Source organism: Drosophila guanche, unplaced genomic scaffold (assembly GCF_900245975.1).
Source record: "Drosophila guanche unplaced genomic scaffold, DGUA_6, whole genome shotgun sequence".
NCBI lineage: Eukaryota > Metazoa > Arthropoda > Insecta > Diptera > Drosophilidae > Drosophila > Drosophila guanche.
In genome coordinates this window covers 4,611,985-4,634,718 of record NW_022995747.1, presented here as the reverse complement: position 1 = coordinate 4,634,718, position 22,734 = coordinate 4,611,985, and the positions used below count along the sequence as shown (strand labels likewise).

Below are 22,734 nucleotides of genomic sequence, written 5' to 3'. Positions count from 1 at the left end.
ATACTCTCGCAGTTTGCTTATCAGCACTGGAATACTACTCTGTGGGGGTCCGGGCTCCCCAACACATCCCATCCGATTTCAGTTCTTAGTCGAACGGCAACCGGCGGCGGCTTTCCCTTCTCGTGCTCATCCAGTGATACGCTTCCCGTTTAATCAATGAAAATGCTTCGCTGCTTTTCGCACTCGGAGACGAGATTCGCGGCCCTGCTCGTCGCGCAGACACGCCCACAGCGAGGCTATCACAGTGAAAAGGGCGTCTGGGGTTATAAGCCGATTCCCAAGCGCGACTATCAAGGTAATCTCCAGTGCCGGCCCGCAAGTGTTGCCAAGACTTCAAATATAAAAGTTCCATCCATCCGTGAAGATAGCCATCGCATCGATAAGGAGAACCTCGTTCAACAAAAACAAATAAACAAAAGAGCAATGGAAATGTACACATCAACTAAAGAGAAAACTCTTTGCTTGACCGCTGCCCCTTAGTGAGAGCACAACACTGACCGAAAAGAAACCTCAAAACAACAAGAAAAACAGAAGAGAGAGAGCAGACAAACAATAAGAACAGAAACGATGGGAGAAAATAAAAGATCAAAGACAAATTGCTGTGGGTAAACGCAAAAACCAGAACCAAAAGTCAAACAAAAACTGTATCTCAAACTCAATCTTTAGTGGCTGCTGCACATCGAACCTGTTAGAGAACACTTTCTTGTTTACAACTTACATATGGCTTGTGCTCCGTTAACCATAAAAAACAACATCTGATGTCTTGTCAAACTATATTTAATGGCTTACTTGCTTCTTCTGCTTCTTTTTGACTATCACGTTTTTCGCTTTAACTAATTTCTGCCCGCAAAAGCAAGAAATCTGCAAGAAGAAATCAAACAAAATTTAGCTTCAGCTGCAGCTGACCATCGAACATGCTCGACACAACTTGCTGAATATATCTCTGTAATTTATTGTCTGTGCCTCCGTTTATACGACTCCTCTGGGTTGTGGAATATTTCTTTGGTGGTTTTTGTGTTTTTTGTTGAAATATTTGTACCCAGTAGTCTTAAGAGCAACAGGGGTGTATAGTGTTCTTTTACAAATGTAAATCAGACAAAATTAATAGACTCGTTTTAAACGGAAATAACGTTCCATCTTTTCAACCTACTGTTTTATCCCTAAATTCTGTTTTCAACTCTTTAAAAAAGGTATCCCCGTGGCCCAATTTTGCACTCAATTTCCGTTGTTTTATGCTTTTCTTGTGTTACCTAGCCGTGATAATCTTCGGTGGTTTGGCTTATCACTGTGTTTTCACTGTGAAATCTGATAAACTTGAAAATTTATAGCCAGAGCTGTGGCTGTTATTCGTATATTTAGAGCTGCTAAAGATTGTAAAGGCCCCCTGGGTCTCCGTATCAAACTGCACTAATTAAGAGTAGACAAGAGAGTGAGCTGTTCAACCCAACAGATAGAGCCTCATCCTCAATGCTAGCTCCGGGGTGCCTCTATGGCCGGACAAAATGCTCAAAGCTCGATGAACAAAAGAAGTGGCCGAAAAATTGAGACTCTTTTGTGACTGTCCTGCATCCTGTGTTGCGTACACAATTGAGGGCTTATCGACACTCTGGCCAGCAATGCTCCGTCTGGATTCAACTCCTTCGTTGGCCGTCTGTTTTCACTGGTGACTGGAACCAAGAGACAAGACATTGTCATTGTCCGAATGTCTGCTGTGACATCAGTGCACAGCTCCTGTGAGTGCTTCTGTTCCTGTGTCCGGCTTAATTTACTTGACAGCCACAGCCCCCCCGTGAGGATTCCGGGATGGATCTCAATGTTTGTCATTCGTCCTTGTTTGCTTGCATATCCGTCAAGCAGGCCATTATCCTTTGGCTCTTGAGGCGGCACTCCAATAATATTTGCACGACCGAGTTGAAATGTTGTCGCCGCAAATATTCATTCATCATTCGTCGTGCTCCTGTCCGGTTCTCGCCCACATTAAATTGATTTATCACCGAAATGTTGTGTGGAAATTGCATAAATTGATGTAGAAAATTCAACAACCATCTGCCGACAACCCCACGAAGGTGGGAATGAGCCCCCAAACCAGCCTCTTGGCCTAAGGAGTCCTGCAACCTATGACTGCCCCTGCGGAAAGAGGTCCTGTAAACCCACGACTCGTGGCTTCAAATAAGGTCCTGTAATCGAGTGATATGCGTCATCGCATAAATCCTCTAAGCAGGATAACACTTTGGCACGTAAACACCTAAACACCTAAACACCCAACGAGTTGTCAATGGCTCAACCAGAGAATAAAATGCCAAAAAAAAACAGAAGGCAACCAATAAAAACAACCATTGCCATTTCTCATCTGTAACTGGGGATTGGTTTTCCCAAGCAATAGAACGAATTTAAAATACGCTAAGAGGGGCGGCGCTGAGAATCGGAATCCATGTTATTCTTTGGAGAAAACTCTTTCCTATCAATCGGAAGAGCAAAAGAGTAAACGTGGGTGACTACAGGGAGCCATAACTTCTGTTCTACCATTAACTCTCATTTCTCTCTGCTGTAATGACTTTATTTAGCTGTCGAGGATTCCTATCTAGAAAGATATTCCCACTCCCACACCCCTACTTACTCCCTCAATTCACATCCATATCACACCCATCATATTTACCGAGCAAACATCATTTGAAAGTACACAGACCCTGCCGACCAAGAGTCCATCAAAATGAATCTAAGCGTGAAAAGCAAAAGAATAAATATCATAAAAGTAAAAGGCCAATAAATTCAAAAGGCCGCTCACAGTTGGCAATGCGATGGCAAGGACGCAACGCAACTGCACGTGAATCCTTTTTTAAATAATTTATAACGTGGGGGGAAATTTATATTGTTTACGCATGTGTTCGCAGTCGACGAGGAGGTGCGGGCGGCTCGGAACGCACAGGGCAATGTATACCGCCTGGTGGAAGCCTTCCGCCAGCACGGACACAAATTGGCAACCGTAAATCCCATCAGCATCAAAGCGCCGGCCAGTGGCCAGAGGTGGGTGTAGGTCATTCTCCTACTTCTCCTGCTACACGATAGCAGAGGGAGAGGAGTTCTGTCAAATGTCATATTTTATTTTTTGTTCCCCTCTGGTTTCTCATTCTTTGTATTGTCACACGATGTCCCGGCTCTGTGTATTTGTCTTCTGCTTTTATGACCATGCTTGGCCCTGGCGCTGGACCCGGTCGAGCAGTGGGACAGAGCTCCAAGAATTAAGTCCCGCATTTTATGGACTGCAGACACAGGAGACGGTGCGCACCGCTGGCCTCTTAAGTGGTCCGCAGGTGGCCGAGAACGTGGCCCAACTGGAGCAGCTGCTCAAGGATATTTACTGCGGCAGTGCAGTCAGCGCCGAGTTCTCCTATGTCGAGGTAAGTGCCCCTTAGCCCCATCCTTATGCGAGTACGCTGACCGAATACTGATCCCCGCCATTCCAATCCTTGCACAGAATCTGGAGGAGCGCGAGTGGCTGGCCAGCAACTTCGAATCGCTGGAACAGCAGCACCAGCTGCCCAACTCCCAGCGTCGCGAAATCGCCGAGCTGTTAATTAAGTCACAGGCCTGGGATAATTTCATGGCACTCAAGTTTCCCACTGTCAAGCGCTACGGCGGCGAAGGTGCCGAGTCCATGCTGGCCTTCTTCTGGCAGCTCCTTCGCGACAGTGTCCAAGGTGAGTCTTAGAATTTAGAGTGGGAGCTGGAAGAATGTTTGTTCTGTGCCCGGGCGTGTTGGCTGCTTAGAAAACACGATTAGCGGGACAGAATATCGCGCACCCTACTCAATGTTCCCAACTTTGTGGCCTGACAGCCCAGAGAGATGACAGGAGAATCGAATAGCTGTGGGTGTGGGTGCCAAAACTTTCGTGCCGTGTCACGTCCTCACACCTGGACATCCATCGAAACCCCAGCAACCACCCCATCGGCTGCTCACATATCAGTGCACGCTTACTTAACGCTAATCTTCTTTGCCCCAAAACTTTTCCTTCTTTCCACATGCAACCGCGTAACAACAACAGCGAATATCGAGCACGTGGTGCTGGCAATGCCTCACAGAGGCAGAACACCGCTGCAGGCGGCGCTCCTCAACATGCGGCCGGCGAAAGTTTTCCGCAAGCTCAGCGGCGCATCGGAGTTCAGCGAGGACATCGGGGCCATGTCGGACGTCATAAGTCACTTCCGTAAGTGGAACTTTTCCGCCACACGGCACACCCTTACGCGTATGCGTAATTTAATCAATTTCAAACCACCGAATCCCTTTGCGTTTTTCCTCTTGCAGATGTTTCCGAGCAGCTGGAGGTGCTGGGAAAACCTCTAAACTTCAGCATGGTGCGCAATCCCTCACATCTGGAGGTAAGCCGACAGCTCTCATGCCGCAAAAGTTTGTAACTTCATCTTTGAATCCTGAATTCAGGCTGCCAATCCCGTGGCCATGGGCAAGGCCCGCTCCAAGCAGCAGGCACGTGGTGAAGGAGCCTTTGGCACTGGCAATCAGCCTTTCGGCCAGCACGTGCTCAACGTAATCCTGCACGGAGATGCGGCCTTTGCCGGCCAGGGCATCAACCAGGAGTGCCTCAACATGGCCTATGTCCCGCACTTTGAGGTGGGCGGCAGCCTCCACTTGATTGTGAACAACCAGGTGGGCTTCACCACACCCGGGGATCGCGGTCGGTCCACAGCCTACACCTCCGACCTGGCCAAGTCCATTCAGGCGCCAGTTTTCCATGTCAATGGCGACGATCCCGAGGCTTTGGCGCGCATCAGCAACCTGGCCTTCCGCTACCAGCGTGAGTTCCGCAAGGACATCTTCATCGATCTCAACTGCTTCCGTCGCTGGGGCCACAACGAACTGGACGATCCCACCTTCACCAATCCCCTGGTCTATCAGATTGTCCACCAGCGTCAGTCGGTGCCGGATCTCTATGCCCAGCAGCTGGCCAAAGAGGAAGTTCTATCGGAATCACAGGCCAAGGAAATGAAGGATACCTACATGAAATATTTGGGAGAGGAGTTGGCCTTGGCCCCCAGCTATCAGCCGCCACCATCCTACTTTGAGAAGCAATGGGCGGGCCTCCAGTTGGCACCGTCCAAGGAGCTCACCTACTGGGACACGGGTGTGGATTACGGACTGCTGCACTACATAGGACAGCAGAGTGTCAGCTATCCCGAAGATTTCGTGAGTATACCTGAAGGATTAAAGCAATCGACGAGCCTTAAGACTTTCCCTTTCTTCCTTCCAGAACATTCATCCACATCTACAGAAGACCTTTGTGAATGCTCGCCTGAAAAAACTGGAGGCAGGATCGAAAATCGATTGGGCCACCGCTGAGGCCTTGGCTCTCGGCAGCCTCATGTACCAGGGCCATAATATACGCATCAGTGGTGAAGATGTGGGACGCGGCACCTTCTCCCACCGCCATGCGATGCTGGTGGACCAGAAGACCAACGAGATGTTCATTCCCTTGAACAGCATGGAGGGCGGCAATGGTGGAAAACTGGAGCTGGCACACAGCATCCTATCGGAGGAGGCCGTGCTGGGTTTCGAGTATGGCATGGCCATTGACAATCCACAGAATCTGATCATCTGGGAGGCCCAATTCGGTGACTTTGCGAATGGAGCACAAATCATCATCGATGCGTTCATCTTTTCGGGAGAAAGTGAGTTATAATCATCAGATGTCTTACTCCTTTTAATCTCTCTCTGTTTCTGTTCACAGCCAAATGGATGGAGTCGAATGCTTTGGTGATGCTCCTGCCTCATGGCTACGATGGCGCTGCCTCCGAGCACAGTTCGTGCCGCATTGAGCGTTTCCTGCAACTGTGCGACTCCAAGGAGACATCCCCAGATGGTGATAGCGTCAATGTGCACATTGTCAACCCCACCACACCAGCTCAGTACTATCATGTTCTGCGCCGCCAGCTGGCCAGGAATTTCCGCAAGCCATTGGTGGTGGTGGGTCCCAAGACGTTGCTCCGCTTGCCGGCAGCCACCTCCACGCACGAAGACTTTCAGCCGGGCACACTCTTCCACAATGTTCTGGGTGCGTAAATGTCAACCTTATATTGGCGTAGTTTCCTTTATTAACAGTCTGTTGTCTGCTGCATCGTTTTAGGTGATACTAAAGTGGAGCCGGAGAAGGTGCAAAAGGTTATTCTGTGCAGTGGAAAACACTACTATGCCCTGGCGGAGGAGCGGGAGAAGCGCCAAGCCTACGACACGGCCATCCTGCGGCTGGAGTCACTCTGCCCATTCCCCATCCAGGAGCTGCAGGCACAGCTCGCCCAGTACGGCCACGTGCAATGTGAGTTTTATATCGTAAACTTTTCCGTACTCCTCTGCCCCCACTACTTATATGCTCTGCCTTTTGCCATTTACAGCCTTCGTTTGGAGCCAGGAAGAGCATCGTAATATGGGTGCCTGGACGTTTGTGCGGCCACGTTTTGAAAATTTAATTGGCCAACAGGTAAAAAGTCTTCCACACACCCACAAACACACAAACTGAATAGCAGCAGCAAAAAAAACTCACACAATCGCACTCTTCCGTCCATACAGCTCCAGTACTGCGGTCGTTGCGAGGCACCCACACCGGCCACCGGCATCGGCAAAGTGCATAAACGGGAAGTTGATGAGATTGTTGCTGCCCCATTTGAACTTTAGTTGAAGCCGGATGCTCCGTCTGCCCCACAGAAACCACCTAACCTCCTGCGAGTGCTACTCGTGCTCTGCCACAGCCTGTCCGTATATCACAAAGTACTTTGAGCTCAATAAAACTGCCAAAAAAATATATAAAAACACGAAGGGATGTCTGGCGTTAGCTGAACGAAGGTTTAGATACCCTTGGAGATAAATATATAAAGTGACAGTGAACGGTAGGACTTATCAGCGATTATTGAGATGGATCAGGCAGATATCTTACTCTCCTTCAGATACTCTCTTTTTCAGCTGTCCTTCTCCTATTTACCAATTTGTTGTCAAAATCATAGTATCCTCATCTAGAGCATAGCAGTCCAAGTGGAGAATTGTAGAAAGTAGAGCGAGAAACGTTCACCGCCTTTCACAATAATTTATCGTATGGAAAAGTGAGCGTGGGCGGAGAACGCAAAAAAAACTTTAAGCCAAAAAGTTTTAATTGTTTGTTGCTGGCTGGTCCAGCCCTGGTGCCTGCCCAACGATTGTGTACATAATTTGCAGGAGCAGAAAAGTGCTGGCCCTGGCCCCATAATAATCCAAATGTCCTGCAAGTGTAAAGTTCCGCAACGACAAAAAACCCGGACATAACGCCAGAGAAGCAAGAGCCGAAAGAGCAGGACGAACTTAACCTACCGTAAATATTTATTATATGTTTATGAAACATTTTACAGACTTTCATTTTGGAATCGTTTAAGCAGCGAAGTGAACCAACTTATAAAAGAAGTACAGAAAAGTGTCATGGGATGGTAATTAAATAGGTTAAAATTAGTTGGATTAAATATACTACAAATATAAAGTATACATACACGTGGAAGAGACAGACGTAGACGTAGAAGCTAGAGAGATGGATCTATGCGGTGCTTTGCGGTGAACTATGGTTGTTTGTTGGTAATATAAAGTGATTGGTATTAAGTGCTAGGTGTGGAGAGAGAGAGTACTACATATAAGGCGTTACCAAGGACCCTAAAGCGGATAGAAGGTCGAGAGAAGGTTGAGAGAAAAATGCTAACAAAGGATTCAAAAGAGGCAAAAGTCTCATCATCATCGTCATCACGCTTAAACCCTATATGGCAGGCAGGCTATTAACGAAGAATCTATATGACCGGCCTGCCATAGACTTGCTCTAGAATGTTATAAAAGTCGGTGGACGTCTTATATGCAAAGTGCAGAAGTCACATCCAAAAGACCATGGCCACGCACACGGCCACCACCACGAAGGCAGCCTCCCGGCAATTGGCATTATCCCAGCCGCATTCCAAATCGAATTTGAGTGCCTTTTTCAATGTAGAGTTTGTCGGTTAGTAGATTGATCATTGAGTGTGATCAATTGCTTACCTCCATGAGCTGTTGACCACCCTTGTTCTCGCAGCGCGTCTCGCGCAGATCATCGTCATGGTCATCGCAGTTGTGGCGTCCGTACACCTGGCAGGGAGAGTTCATGAAAGTACGGAAGACGGTGTCGGTCCAGGTCTGCGATGAGCAAATATACTGACGTCGCTTGCGCTGCCAAAACTCGACCCATCTAAAGCAAAGGGATAGAGATTATAGCGACAAACATGGCTACATAAATTGTGTGTGAACTCTACCCCAAATCGCAATCGCAGTTGAGATCCGTGTGGGACATCTTCAGGTCAGTCAGAAAAACACTGTTGGGCAGATAGGGCACCTGGCCTGTATTTGGATTGGGTATCTTCTTCAGGTTGCGATTTTTGTAGCGAATATCCAGCGAGATATTGCGCACTCGACCCATATGCTTGAAGAAATTCGGCGGCAGTGCTTGCAGCGAGGTGTTGAAGAGTTGCATGTAGAGGTAGGGAGACCGCATGCCCTAAAATAATCATTTAGCATAGGCATAACGATAGGGTATATTACTACCTTTAAGATGTGTTCATTCAAACTACCAAACTGCGGGCCACTGAACGTGAGGTTCGTCAGCTTTGAGGGCAGATGTCCCTCCATCTCCCGCTGCAGATCGGTCGGATTGCCGAGCTGTAGAGTCTGCATCTCCTGTGTGGGACCCGAGCCCTTCTTCACGATGCGCGTGAATGGCTGTGGGGCCTCGATCCACAGCTCCCGAATGTTGTAGTGATGCCGCAGCAAATGGGGAATGTTAAAGTGCTCCAGATGGGAGTAGGCCGTCAGCTTGAGGGATCGCAAATGGGGCAGGGAGTCGAGGCAGCCGTATTCGAAGTAATGCAGCCGGAAGTTGGATATATCCAGCATCTCGAGGTCCTCGTTGACGCCATCGAAGCTGTTGTTGTTTAGCGAGGTGATCGGATTGCCCGAAAGCATGAGGCGTCTGTGTAAATATTTAAAGAAACAATCAGGAGTCGAATAGAAAAATCCCTTGAATGGCTAAACGCACCTTAGATGCGGCAGTGATTGTGTCATCAGTGGTACATTTGTCAGATCATTGTTGGAGAGGTCCAGCATGCGCAGGTTGCTCATATTATGGGCCAACTCCTGCGGAATCGAGGGCAGCTCGTTGTAGCCCAGTCGGAACTCACGCAAATACTTCAGTCGGATCTCTGGAACTGTGCTCAAGGAGACATTCTCCATGCCCAGCTTGATCAGTGATGTTTCCAGGCCCATGAAAGATTTGTCCATTACTTTTAGATCACGATTGTGGGAGAGATCGAGCACGGCCAGTCTGGGCATTGTGGCAAAGACGGCATCGTCGATGCGAAGCAAATAGTTGTAGGAGATGTCCAGATAGCGAAGTGACTGCAAGGAGCGATGTTAGATGGCTGCGATTGTGGATAAAGGATTTTCTTACTCTAAATTTGTTGGACAGATCCATGCTGTGGATGGTGGAGATGAAGTTGTTGGACAAGTGCAGCTCGCAGAGTGTCAGGGCAGCCAAGCTGGACAGCGATGAAGATGGGATCTTCAAGAGCATGTTGTGCGAGACATCGAGTCTGAATAAGAACAAAAAATGTAACCACCAGTTAGTCAAGCGTTTCTCCTTGCAACTCACTTTTCCATTCCACCATTATAGAAGAGATTGTCGGGCAGTCCGCGCAGGTGATTGTGCGAGAAGTCAACGATGCGCAGGGCATGAACCGGCTTGAATATATCCTGAGGTATATCGCTCAGGAAGTTGTGGGCGAAATAGACTAGCTGCAGCTGCTTGGTGTTCTTGAATGCATCAAAGTCTAGCTCATGGATCCAGTTATAGCTGAGATCCAGCCACTGGAGGTTGGGCATGTTGCCAAACACATCACGCGTGGTGTTCTACAAAGAAAAAATGACACATAAAGGCGAGTTTTCGGGATGAATCAGAGCTACCCACCATCAGAGAGTTGTAGCCCAAATGGAGGTGTGTCAGCGAGATCTCAGCGGGACGGAAGTAGCCCGGATGAATGATGGAAACATTGTTGTGAGACAGATCCAAGATCTTGATGTTCGAGTGGTACATGCCACCTGCAAGGAAAAGTAAACACTTAGAGCAAGTGCCACCCCGAGGTATATTTGGATGCTACCATGTTCATTCCTGCCGCTCCATGAAGAGTTGTACATCAGCTGCTTAATCTGATTGTGGCTGACATTCACATTCAAATTGGACAGCGTGCCGACCTGATCGAAGTAGTCAAAGTTAAAGTTTGGCAACTGATTGAAGGCCATGTCCAGGATCTCCAGTTTGGGCAGATTCTGGAAGGACTCGTCCGCCAGATTGCTCAGCTTATTTCCCCTTAGACTCAAGTACTCCAATTCATCCAGATTCATAAAGGCACGACGTTCGATCTTGTCGATTTTGTTGTCATCCAGCTGCAGCTTACGGAGCGCCTCAAGATCGAAGAATGTGTGCTGCGAGATGGATGTGAGGTGATTGAAACGCAGCGAGATCTCCTCCAATTTGGTGTGAATGTCGCCCTGGAAGGTGCCCTTGAGGACCTGTTCTATGCGGTTGTCGTGCAGCTCCAGCATTCGTAGGTTCTTCAAGAAGTGGAAGCTCGTATCGCTCATGGTGCTGATGTGATTATTGCTAAAGTCCAGCTCCTGCAGTGAAGTGAGATGACGCAGGGGCTCTGCAGGCAAGGCACTGCCCGAGTAACCATGCGACATCTTCAATGAGATCAAAGAGTGGCCAATCTGCAAGAGATACAAATGTTAGCCAATCGATACCCAAGGATTTTCAAGAACCAACCTCATGGAACGCATCATTCTCAATGCTCGATATTCCATTCTCACTAAAATCCAGCCGCTTCAGACCACGCACATGCTTGAAGGCATGCGATTGTATGCCCGAGAGACTGGCTCTGGTGATCTGCAGATCCTCCAGCTCCACTCCAAAGTCCTTAAAGTCATCGGGTCCCACGGTGGAAGAGCCCAGCCGGGAGATGGAGAGCGAGCGCATGTTCCGCATTCTGGTCATACTTTTTGAAAATAAATACAAAACGTTGTTCTGGGGTAAGGAGGGGTGTGTGCGGGAGGAGCAGGCCGGTGCGTGGGTGTACTTACTTCCGAAGGGTCTGGAGATTGGTGGGATCATTGCGATCCCCGCTGAGGTCCAGCTTGAGCAGTGTGTAGTGCACGGCATTGAAGGTTTCGGTGGGTTTCTGTATCTTGATTTTGTTGTCCCGCATGCTGATGACCCTGTTACGGAGGAGGAAGCAAAAGGGTTGAGGTGGTTCTGGTTATTACGCTGGCTTTTCCCTCTTCCACACATTCTTCTGCGGTGTGCAATCGGAATCGGAAACGGGTCACACACTTAGCACACATTGGGGGAAGCCCTAGAGGCTGTTGACAATCGGATTAGAGAGGTCTCTCTCTGTGGAGGGGAGGGTCTATGGGTGCTTTTGCTGGTGTGCCTGACTTACCTCAAGACATCGAAATTGTTGAAGAGCTTGTGGTGCAGCTTGGTCAGATTGTTGCCGGAGAGATCCAGGATCTGTAGGCTGTTCACGAGGCTGTCAAAGGCCTGTGGCGAGATGTTCGTAAGGCCGCAGTACCGCATGTAAATCTCCCTTATCCTAGCCGGTTTGAAGGCATCCTCCTGCCAGAGAGGAGCAGAGATTAGCAAGGGTCAAAGGTCATCTGGGTACGCACCTTGAGTGTGTGTATGGGATTGCCATCAAAGAAAGTCCGATTGACCGTCTCAAAGTATTTAAAGGAGCTTGGCGGCAGCACTTCGATATGATTGTACTCCAGATGCAGGTTATCCAGATTCAACTTGGTGCTGGCCTTGATGTCGTACGTCTCATTGCCACTCAGCGACCAGATCACATTGTGGGAGATGTCCAGGGTGCGCAGGCTCTTAAGTGGCCCCAAAGCATCGTAGGGGATCTCCGAGAGAATGTTGTCCGTGAGCAGGAGGCGCGTGAGGCGCGGCATTCCGTCCACAAACACATTCGGATCGATCTCAAAGAGGTTGTTGCCACTCAGGTCTAGGGTCTCCAGTATGAGCAGACCCGTGAAGCTGTGCGTCTGCAACATCGAGATGCAGTTCTCCCGCAGGATCAACATCTGCAGCGAGTCCTCCAGCCCGCGGAACGAGTCGTGGTGGATGTGCGTTATGTGATTGTAGCCCAGATCCAGGTGCCGCAGTTTTTGTAGGTGCCGCAGCGCCTTTGAGGGTATCTCCACCAAATCATTCTGCGGCAGTATGAGCTCCCACAGCGAACGCTCCAGACCCGTGAAGGCGTCATCGGGTATCTCTGTCAGATGATTGCCCGAAACCTTTAGCCGATACATGCCAGTCGATTGCAGGAAGTAGGGCTCTATCTCACGCAGTCCCGTGTTCTCCATGTGAAGCATGAAAACCTATGCCCCAAATGGTAACTTTCAGCACTGCAGAGCAGAGTAGTCGCTGCTGCACTCACCTTTGACTGGTTCACCATTCGTGGCAGTGCTGGAAATGGCACATTCTTGCAGTGTACAATGCCCAGATCAGTGGATGACTTGGAGCAGGTGCACATCACATTGTAGGTGCAGGGCGGATAGCGCGTCTCCTGCATCTCACGATCGAGCATCGAGGCGCGGGCCAGCGACATCCAGATCATGATGATGAGCGTTATGGTTAGGAAGGCATAGCCAAACTTAAAGAAGAACTCGAGACCCTAAAACGCGAGAGACATGTCAAGTGAAAAAGGATATGCTAAAAATGAAGGAAGGGAGGAAAGATCTTTGGCTTCCATAAGCCCAGAGTAACAGTTCCCTTCATTATCGTTCAACAGACAGGGTTCAGGCGTGAAGGATTTAAAATCTAAGGCTTCCTTTTTAGCCACAACAAAGAGTTGAAGCCACAGCCCACAGTCTGTCACTGCACTTGAGAGGCTACTGCTTGGTCTATCCCATCGAATGTCCTTTTATCAAGTTATAGCAGCTGGGAGTCCCATATTTGATTGCTTTCAACAGGATCTCCTGTTGTGGCATACACACCATTTTGTTAATTGGATTAGGCACTCGCGATAATTGGCATTTAGAACAGACTTAATTTGATTTGGCAGCCACTCAATTCCCACATGCGGTTCGGTTCCACACTCTCCACTGATGCTCTGCTTTGCTCTCACTGATTCCCACTGATTGATTAATTCCTGCGCAGGACACTCGCGTGGCTGTTATCACTGCCCTCTGGCCAGAGAGTATTCAGTCCTTGGGCGCTCGCACCTATGCTGCTCGACTTGCTGTTGAGAGACACAAGAAACACGTCCGAACCGTAGCGCGTTTCACGCACGTCTGACACATGCAAATCAATGGGCTGTGGGAGGTTGGCCGGCCAAGTGGCGTGCCCAGCTAATTGGATTGTAACATATCGGGAATGCTCAGCGGCGCCAAGACGCCTTTGTTGCATTTGGCCATTGGGCACAGCACACCAACGCTTTCGGTTAATTTGCTGCATTACTTTAGTGGATAGATGGATGGTCGCTTGTTTAGAATATGGCCAGCAAAGTGAATACGCGAATAGGGCCAGCCAGCCAAAAGGGCGGAAGAGGATTTTGGTTTTCAAGATTTTGCTGGGGCCAGTCAATGCAGAAGTGCAGCCTCTGGGTCAGCTTAAAACTTGTAGGATTTCGCTTAACATGATTTCGGGGTTTCGGGGTGTGGGAAATGCGTGAAAAGTAGCGTGTACAACAAGCTGCAAACAATTGAGTTTTGAGAGGAATCGGGGTGTATACATAGAGGATATAATATAGGATCTAATTTAGGATTTACAATACGTGCACAAAAGATTGCAGGTTAAAGGCAAAGGAAATTATTACAGAAGACTCATTTCAGTGTACGAATCTTGCGATAAAGCCAGGAATGATAGGTGCGCTCCTTGACCAGTTCTTTATCTAAAAGAGAAATTAAAATACTTAAATATCGTCACAAAATGATATTTAAATCTACTACCAACCATCGCACTGAAAGCACTGTGCCAGCTCGGGCGGGCAAATATTCTCCGAATTGAAATAAAAAGTGGTCTGAAGTTCGCGGAATTTGTTCAACGACTTCATTGTGATGTGCCGCGAGTAGGGCTCCTTGCCATCTAGATGCTCGCGAACGTAATGGGCAGCCAGGTGAATGTCCATCACATCGCTTAGCTGGTCATCGATGGCTTCCACCAGCTTGGGGGTCTTTTTCAACAGCTCAGAGCAGACATCGCTGTAGACTAGAGACGAATCATTTAGAAAGAGTTTGTGGTTATCTTGAGGAGCCTCTGCTCACCATTGGGCAGATTCAGGTGAATGTGAATCATCAGCAGATGCTCCATGGTGCAATGGATTTGGAACAGTTTCGAGATACGCTCCATGCTCTCGTGCTCATCAAAGTAGCTGTTTTTGATCCCAGCCACATCCTCGTCCCCGTACTTGTCGCCCACAACTCTGCTGTCTGCGTCGAGATGTAGCAGGGTCTTACGTATGCCAGCACCTGGCGTAGCATCTCCACGGACAGCGTTGTGAAGAGATTTGCGGAGCTGCGGCACATTTTGGGGCGACGTTCCATCTGCCGTCTCTGAGGTCTCCTTTAGCAGATTGGTGCTGCACATTTTACTCTCCGTGTAGATAAACTCGTAGTCCTTGTACACCTTCTCCAGACCCACTTCCAGCAGCAGTTCCAGTGCCTCGGCACCACTGAGGCAGGGTATGGCCAGGCGGCGATTGGCCAGCTCTGTGATGATCTCTGCCAGGCGATTCTTGTTGGTTGGTGTATTCTTTGGAAGATGGAGATATGATAATTATGTGATTGAACCCTGAGCTCATTTGGCTATACGCACCACAATGTTGCAGCGAGCGGCGCACTGGAAGAGCATATTGAAGGCCATCTTCAGATCCTTGTAGGAACCACAACCTAAAGCACACAGAATATGATTGTAATATTCGAATGTAACATAAGAAATTAGCTTACATTTCAGCAGCTCCCAGAGCTTGTCGGTGAGATCCGTGAGACGCCTGCCCTTGGCCCGATGCACCACCTCCTCGATGTCAAACTCGGCAGCGCCACTGCTGTAGTGCTCCATCAGGCCGGAAACATCCGTCATGGTCTTGTTAATCGACTCGCGTAACTCATCCATATCGATGCCGTGTCCACAGCGATAGGTGGGGTCCCTGCCAGCGTCCTGCTGCTCGTCTTTGTGGTAGCTAACGATGTCCTCGCGAATGAAGACCAGGATGCGCAGCTGGTTCATAAAGTCCTGTGTCAGAGGACTGCAATCGCCCACGCGAAATGTGTGCGAGAGAGCCACCTCGCAGTCTCGCAGATTGACCAGCAGCGGCTGCGGCGCCGAAGTGGCCCAGGAGCAGCGCAGTGTCATGTGCGGATTCACCTGATATCTGTTCTCAATGGTCGTTTCGGTAGGGACCGCCGAGTGCTGACGCACCAGCGACTGCGTGGTCACCATAAAGGCGGGCAGCACCCCCTGATAGCTGAGGATGCCGCGCGAAAAATGCGTCTTGTTGAACTCGTACTGCAGCAACTGCGTCTGGCCATGGTCGCTGCCGTCGCACAGAAACCAGACGGATCCAACGCCATCGGCGTGCTGGAAATGCTCGCTGCAGATAATGCCGCGAGCCTTGTCTACGGCCACACCGCGCTGAAACTCCTCCTCCAGCTTCCAGGCAGTCGAATTCACCAGTTGCAGGTCCAGCGAAAGATCGGCAATGGCATCCACAATGCAATCGTCCTTCAGCGGGCTGCCAGTCAAATCCAGGTCCGTCGATCCCTCTTTTTTCTCCACAAATTTCTTTGGCGTCGTCTTGATCCTAGACGCTGCATTGCGATCCTCTTTGAATACGAGCACGATCTTCTTGCCGACTTCACTGGCGCCTGCTATGCTGCTCAGGTACGTGGGCGGCGGTCCATAAGTGATGGTATAGTCCTCGCCATACCTGCGCATCAATTCCGCGTAGATATTTGCAAGATTTGCAGACATTTTTTAAAGATACCGGGTATACAAAAATCACACACAGAATCAGGGTAACCGCGGATTTATCGATAGAAATGCGAACCATCGAAAATATACCGAAATATACCCTTTCATTTTCAATATACCATAAATATACTGCTAATATTCAATCATTTTTCATTGTTGTCATAAAGTGCTGATCACTTTTCGAAGCATGTAGCTGCCCCATACAATTTCATTTGAAATATCTCGTAAAGTATATAACATACAGGACAGAAACAGGAGCGAAAGTGTTCAAAAACGAAGCGTGCCCCGATAGACGTAAGCTTAGCGATTTGTGACGTTAGTTAACAGAGACATCGAGTTAACAGTAGAGCTGGCAAATCTGTTCTTCCGTATTTTGCAGTATATACTTTTGAGTATTTGGAATCTGTGCGACAAACTCGCGGTCACACTGCCGCCGCACGTGTAGATTGTTTTCTTTTGTAAATTTAGCAGATTTCTAATTAATTTAAGCATGTCCGACTTTGAAATGGAAGAAAGTGGCTCGGAATACGACGACATGTCCGACGCTGAGGTGAGTCACGGAATGGAGATTGCCCCCAGGAACATGCTAACAAAGATATTTTTTTTTGAACTAGCTGCAAGACGCATTCGAGCGTGGCGAACTCAAACCCGGCCTCAATGTGGTCTTCAATGAAAAACGCGACCGAGTTAATGATACTGTAAGAGCACACACTCTCCTCTATGCATCTGGCTAATCATTTATTTGCAGACAAAGCTTCTGGCCAAAACAAAGGCCATTCAGATGTCGCTGCCGTGGGTGGAGCGTCTGGATATGGTCAACACACTGGCGCCCATGGCCCCAGAGCTGGCCGTACAGCTGGAGAAGCACGAACAGAAGCGCGCCAATGTGTTCAAAGGCAACGCCAAGCTGCCATACGTGCGGCCCGAAGAGGATCCCGTGCTTAACGATTTCAAGCGCGAGATGCTGTTCCATCGGCAGGCACAGAGCGCCGTGCTGGAGGGTATACCGATGCTGCAGCAGCTGGGCATCAAGACACGCCGTCCGGATGATTACTTTGCTGAAATGGCCAAGAGCGACGAGCACATGCAAAAGGTGCGATCCAATCTGATGGCCAAGCAGCAGGGCCAGGCCAAGTCGGAGCGCATCAAGCAGATCAGAGAGCAGCGCAAGATGGGCAAGATGCTGGCCAAGCAGACCAAGGTGCAGCGCGAGGCCGAGAAGAAGGATATGTTGGACAAGCTGAAAAAGTTCCGCAAGGGCAAGCTGAAGAACCTGGACTTCCTCGAGGACGCCAAAGCGCTGGAGTCCAAGCAGAAGAAGACTGCCGAAAACCGCAAGGCGCGCAACAAGAAGTTTGGCTTTGGTGGCAAGAAGAAGGGTCTCAAGCGCAACACAAAGTCCTCGTCGGCTGGCTTGGACGCAGAGAAGTCCACACGCCGACAGCGGGGCGCCAAGGCTGGAGCATCGGTCAACAAGCGGATGGGCAAATCGAGACGCATCAAGGCCAAGGGCAGAAAATAACCTCCCCGCCTACGATTAGCTGACCAAACTTAGATTTACCTGCCTTCCCAGATCGTGTATAGATTTATTATAACTAAATACATACAATTTATGTGCTCTTAAATAGATTCTATTTAACCTATTCCTGATCCTCCTCCTGCCTGTGCTTTTGCTTCTTTTTCTTTTTGCTCTTGACTGGCGCATCAGCTTCAGCTTCTTCTTCGGGTTCCTCAGTCTTGCGCTTCTTCTTTTTTGACTTGTCGGGCTGCTCCACAGGTGGCTGTTCAGCTTCCACCTGCAACTCTTGGGTCTTTTCTGTCTTGTCCCTCTTCTTCTTCTTCTGGGCTGCTTCCTCATCCAAGCGAGACTTTTGTTTGCTTTGCAGCTGCTCCAACATCTCACGTTCCTGCTGCTCTATTCGCGCCAGTTTCCCACTCAATTTCAGGCCATGTCGAGCGCCTTTGTGCGCCGTTCGTCCACCGCACGCCTTGAACAACTCCTCATCCGTAAGGACACTAACTTTGGAGACGGCTATGTCCTCCACTTTGATGCGCTCCCCATTTTCCACCTCTCCGCCGTTCTGGGTGAGCAGCGCTGTCTGCAGAAAGTTGTCGTAGGTGGCCGCACCAGACATGGCCTGCTGCTCCTTGGCCTTCCTCAGCTTGCGCGCAGAGAATCCCTTGGTCGAGATTTCGACAGCCTCCTCGCCCTGCTTGCGACTGGTGCTGACCTGCCCATCCTGCTGCACCTGGACATCCACATTGTTGGCTGCCTCGTTGAAGCACCGCTCCCACCAATGATCGTTGAACTCCTGCGCCCGGTCCACGCCCAAGCCGGCGTTGTCGAACTTGAGACTAGCCTTCAATGGAGCCGCGATGCCAGTGCTGTTCTTGCCCAGACCCTCGCCCTCCTTCCAGCCATATTTCCCGAGAATCTTCTTGGCGAAGTCCATCAAATGACGCGAGCAAAACAAAAACAAAAACACGTGGCGGACTATCGATATGACGATAGTATTTCACCACAGAGTTGCGTTTAAGCGGTATCGCGGGGGAAATTCAAACTGAGGAAACTCAGGACCCTCACATTTCTTTCTTGGGTTTTCCAAAGAGAAATATATATAAAACAACGATTTTTGTTCCTTTAACACATTCATATCTCCTTTATTTCACAATTCGGCTCCGTGCTTCTTTTTCGTTTGCTCATGCCATTGATAAAATCCTAATTTTAGTACATATTCATAATAAATATTAAGTGGCAATAATAAAATTAACTGCGTTACATTAAGGAAATTGAAAATACAATTGAAAAGAAATGGTTTCTCAGTACAGGCCACATAAAAATAGCAAAATGAGCACAACTACAACGCTCAGCACCGAACACACACGGTCAAGGGCGTTGCTCGGCCAGGATCGCCCGAACTCACATCACCCCAGACGAATGGACAGAGGAGGCACGTTTTGCCTGCCGCTTTGACGGATGTTGCTGGTCCAAGAACTTCGGTGGAGAGAGAGAGAGACTTGAAGCGGACGTGAACCTCCTAGTCCACCTGGATGAAGGAGTGCGCGACTCCTGGCCTGGGCCTCTTCCTCGAGTGCGTGTGTGTGGGGCTGGGCGATGAGCCTGAAGGTTGCTTCAATTAAAATCGAATTTTAATTTATACAGATTCAGCTGTTCGTTATACATTTCGTTATACAATATCGATCGTGAATGTGTCTAGTCTTTGATTCCATCCTCCGATCTCTCTCTGTAATGCATTCTCGCAGTGTTGTGTTCTTCTAGGATTGTTTATTAGCACTCCGCTTGCTGATATCGTTTTAAACTTAACTCAAAGTGTGTTCTTCTCCTTGTCGATGATGTTACTACTTAGGCGATTACTACGTTTCGGATGTTTTTTAAAAACAAAATTACATATATTATGTGGTTGTGGTTGTTGTTGTTATTTTATAATTAGATAGTTGTACAGGATGTTCTTGTTGCTATCAATCAATCAATCATTTTTATCATTAATAATCGAAGAAACGAACGATGGTGTTGTTGGTTGGTTGTTGGTTACTTCCCCTCTGCCACCGCTCGGATGCCCGCGTCTGCCCTCAGCCGAGCATACACACACACACGCACGATTGCAGGAAACAAGGACGAGCATTCGATCGATGCGCGCTTAGAAGGCGAAGAGCAGCAGGAAAGCCATCATAAGACAGAACAGACCCATGGCCTCAGACAGGGCAAAGCCCAGAATGGCGTAGGAGAACAGCTGCTGTTTCAACGATGGGTTCCTGGCATAACCAATGATGAGGGAACCGAATACTGTTCCGATACCAGCACCTGTTGCATTGGTTCGTTGTCAATGAGTCGGAAACATGTGGGGGTGAGAAAGACAATATTCAATTAGTCAACGTTTCACTTTGAAAATCAAACTGAAAGATGATCTTCGGCCACAGCCGAAGAGCTCCGACTGTGTTTATGCGACTGACTTCTGTATAAACACAACCGCCCAGCCAACGTCTTCCGTCTTTCACCTCTTTTGCTGACGCCAGTCAGTCACAGATTAGTCTGAATTGAGTTCTGCGTTGCCCGAAGGCGCTGCAGCAAGCACATTGCACTAAAAAAGCCGGCCACGAAAGATTTCAATGCGAACAGGGCGGCAGTCAGACGCGAACGCCGATGGCAACGCCAAGCCGCAGCATTTCTGGTACTTTCGTCCTGCAATCACACAGGTTTCCTGCTAGGAAATGAAGCCTCCGACACACGGGCACCTCTCGATGCACCGCATGTTGTACAACACAAGGAGGCTTGGCCAAATCTCAGACCTTCCCGGGGCAAAGTAAGAGTAATCAGATACTCGTTGTGTGTGCCCCAGATGCTAGTTTGTAACTGACTGAAGGAGGTGAAGAGCCGGGACGCGGTTACATGAGCATGATGGATTGGGATGGGAATGGGACTAGGAGTAACAACAAAAACCAATACGAACCGGATCCAGCGACACCGACTGTTGCAGCACCAGCACCAATGAATTTGGCAGCCGAATCAATGTCACGGGTGACGGGCGAGGTCTGGAATGACCTGATTTGTGGCAGTAATGCAACTGGGGTTGTGTTCTGAGCGGCAAAGGTCTGGCTCTGGCTGATGACAGCGCTGCTCAATGGCCGCAAGTACTGCTTGGAGTTGGCGAGGAGCTGCAAGGAAGACACACAGAGTTGATTATATTATATAAGAAGAATAATGATAGACGAGTGTTGCTGCTGTGTACTTTTGCTTGAGATAAAAGTGTATCCAAATGATAAGAACCATCCCCCCCCCCCCCCTTGTGAGTGACGCGTCAGTTCATTGCGCTCTTTCGCCGTGAGAGAAAATTCTTATTTAATAGGCATTGGCCGGCCATTGCCAGGTTATGCAATCGTTGAGTAATTTCTGTTTAATATTTTGGCAACTGCAATTGATGTTGTTCATTGCTATTTACACTGACCACCGACGCTATTGCACTGCCGAATGGACTGTGGGATTATCAATAATGTCATAAACAAAAGTTAAATTATTCCTCTCGCCATTGGAAAGCTTTCACCAGTTCTAACCTCAACTAGGGCGCGCGCACGACCGATACGATACGGTTAAGGGGGTTACACAATGCCATGTGAGACCATTTGTAGGTACTAGTTGGTCAACGAAATAATTCCATTTCGATTGAAAAATGTTTAAATTCCTTTTCTTGTATCTTAATCGCACTTAAATTATATTTGCAGCCGCACTCACGACATAACCTCAATTTCGGCTGCAACTTATGTAACTGTATGTGTTTCCACGATTGGAAGTTCACCACGGAGAGGCTCATGTAAGCGGCCACCAGCATAGATTTTTATGCATACCGGGCGAAAAAAAGAATAGAATAGTCGATTCAGCAATTGATTATGTAACACATTTTGGACAATTTTATCTCGCGCAAAGGTACAACAACAATAGTAACATCACATTTTCGTCTACTTACGGCGCTCCTGGCAACGGGGGCAATGCGAGAGACTGTCGACACGAACATTTTCAGTTGATTTTTTTTGATTGGCTTACGACAAAATTGAAGCTAGCGCACGGAGCTCTGCAAAAGATATAGATGGAAATAAACTATAGATTCTGTGCGATAAGTGAGTTTGCATTTGGCAAACGCCGCTGCCGCTGCTTCTGCTGCTGCTACCGCCTGCAAAATGTTACGTAATGCGTGGAAAAAGTTGCTTTTGCACTAGACTTTCACGCGAGTCGATGTTAATATTCACGCTTTAGTTTAATTCTATCAAATTAAAACCTTTTTCGTTAGTTTCTTTGCAAATTTGGCAAATTTAAATTTTTTCAGTGACGCAACGACACACACCACACACGCACACTGAGCACTGGCAATTCCCCTCTCTCATCACATGTGTGTGTGTGTGTGTGTGTGTACCGCAAGATGGCGACAACTTCGACACGTTTTGAGAAAAATGCAATTTTCACTGATAATTAACACTTTTCCACTTGATTGCACACATTCGCCAGACAGTCTAGGGCATTTTCTTTACGAGCACTGATTATTCAACCAGCGAAGGACAGGGGGTGCTCCGCTGGCGGCGGCGGCAGCAGACCAGTTTCCAATTTTCTTAACTCAACTCACTTCGAACAAACCCTTAACAACAGTGGTGGAAACGTATTGAACGTGAATTTTAACTTTGCCTGTGCAGCAGTGTGACCGCGGGCCTGTCGATCAAATATACCGCACGATTCTCGGAAATATACCGGTTAACTAACAAAATATACCGTGTATATACCGTTGAAAACTATATTCCACGATTTCGTTGTTCTATTTATTGTAACAATTTGGCTGGGACTCTCGGAACTAGAGCTATAATTTTTTCTAATTCATGATATAATTTTTTACAAGAATGGTTAAAGTTAAGGACTCTCCTTTATGGGATTGTTTCTAAATTGATTAAATTCCCGAAACTTTGTCAGCTAATGTTGCCAGTAACAGAGACACCTGTCGAGGAAATGTGTATGCTGTTGATAAGGTTCTCCGTTTTTTTTTTCATAACCGCTAGTGGAGGCGGCAGTGTGGAATCCCTTTTTAGTCGACATTTTCTAACAAATTAAAATTTGTATATCAAACGATCAGGAATTGTCTGCAGATATTGAATTAGTGGCCTGGGA

At 48.3% G+C, this 22,734-nt stretch overlaps 6 protein-coding genes across 7 annotated transcripts; 2 read left to right on the top strand and 4 right to left on the bottom strand.

Moving 5' to 3' along the window:
- Positions 1 to 75: 75 nt before the first annotated feature.
- On the top strand, positions 76 to 6,809 carry LOC117583277 (probable 2-oxoglutarate dehydrogenase E1 component DHKTD1 homolog, mitochondrial). Its single transcript, XM_034271505.1, has 12 exons — positions 76 to 295; positions 2,892 to 3,024; positions 3,221 to 3,398; positions 3,476 to 3,698; positions 4,044 to 4,205; positions 4,304 to 4,377; positions 4,439 to 5,200; positions 5,265 to 5,682; positions 5,742 to 6,065; positions 6,138 to 6,326; positions 6,403 to 6,488; positions 6,578 to 6,809. Exons 1-12 carry the CDS (start codon positions 157 to 159, stop codon positions 6,680 to 6,682), a joined length of 2,793 nt encoding a protein of 930 aa, XP_034127396.1. The 5' UTR covers positions 76 to 156; the 3' UTR covers positions 6,683 to 6,809.
- Positions 6,810 to 7,336: 527 nt separating this feature from the next.
- Positions 7,337 to 13,414, bottom strand: LOC117582907 (chaoptin). 2 transcript variants are annotated; one of them, XM_034271002.1, is made up of 15 exons: positions 13,097 to 13,414; positions 12,538 to 12,774; positions 11,765 to 12,478; positions 11,536 to 11,711; positions 11,177 to 11,311; positions 10,863 to 11,082; positions 10,198 to 10,807; positions 10,008 to 10,138; positions 9,693 to 9,949; positions 9,492 to 9,633; positions 9,081 to 9,439; positions 8,591 to 9,014; positions 8,302 to 8,543; positions 8,051 to 8,237; positions 7,337 to 7,989 (listed from the first exon to the last, which is right to left on the bottom strand). In XM_034271002.1, the coding sequence occupies exons 1-15, from the start codon at positions 13,097 to 13,099 to the stop codon at positions 7,888 to 7,890; spliced, it is 3,939 nt and encodes a 1,312-aa protein (XP_034126893.1). In that variant the 5' UTR covers positions 13,100 to 13,414; the 3' UTR covers positions 7,337 to 7,887. The 2 variants fall into 2 exon arrangements, with proteins under 2 accessions (XP_034126893.1, XP_034126892.1); XM_034271001.1 differs by having other exon boundaries at positions 10,863 to 11,091; positions 13,097 to 13,413.
- A 340-nt stretch (positions 13,415 to 13,754) lies between these two features.
- LOC117582908 (protein zwilch) lies at positions 13,755 to 16,109 on the bottom strand. The gene is made up of 5 exons (XM_034271003.1): positions 15,047 to 16,109; positions 14,916 to 14,989; positions 14,366 to 14,852; positions 14,055 to 14,309; positions 13,755 to 13,992 (listed from the first exon to the last, which is right to left on the bottom strand). Exons 1-5 carry the CDS (start codon positions 16,068 to 16,070, stop codon positions 13,925 to 13,927), a joined length of 1,908 nt encoding a protein of 635 aa, XP_034126894.1. The 5' UTR covers positions 16,071 to 16,109; the 3' UTR covers positions 13,755 to 13,924.
- Positions 16,110 to 16,464: 355 nt separating this feature from the next.
- LOC117583327 (probable rRNA-processing protein EBP2 homolog) lies at positions 16,465 to 17,713 on the top strand. Its single transcript, XM_034271588.1, has 3 exons — positions 16,465 to 16,620; positions 16,685 to 16,768; positions 16,819 to 17,713. The coding sequence occupies exons 1-3, from the start codon at positions 16,561 to 16,563 to the stop codon at positions 17,590 to 17,592; spliced, it is 918 nt and encodes a 305-aa protein (XP_034127479.1). The 5' UTR covers positions 16,465 to 16,560; the 3' UTR covers positions 17,593 to 17,713.
- On the bottom strand, positions 17,622 to 18,555 carry LOC117583328 (G patch domain-containing protein 4). The gene has a single exon (XM_034271589.1). It carries the CDS (start codon positions 18,521 to 18,523, stop codon positions 17,711 to 17,713), a length of 813 nt encoding a protein of 270 aa, XP_034127480.1. The 5' UTR covers positions 18,524 to 18,555; the 3' UTR covers positions 17,622 to 17,710.
- Positions 18,556 to 19,202: 647 nt separating this feature from the next.
- LOC117583574 (ATP synthase lipid-binding protein, mitochondrial) lies at positions 19,203 to 22,338 on the bottom strand. Its single transcript, XM_034271953.1, has 4 exons — positions 22,202 to 22,338; positions 21,551 to 21,655; positions 20,540 to 20,744; positions 19,203 to 19,893 (listed from the first exon to the last, which is right to left on the bottom strand). Exons 2-4 carry the CDS (start codon positions 21,596 to 21,598, stop codon positions 19,730 to 19,732), a joined length of 417 nt encoding a protein of 138 aa, XP_034127844.1. The 5' UTR covers positions 21,599 to 21,655; positions 22,202 to 22,338; the 3' UTR covers positions 19,203 to 19,729.
- Positions 22,339 to 22,734: the final 396 nt, after the last annotated feature.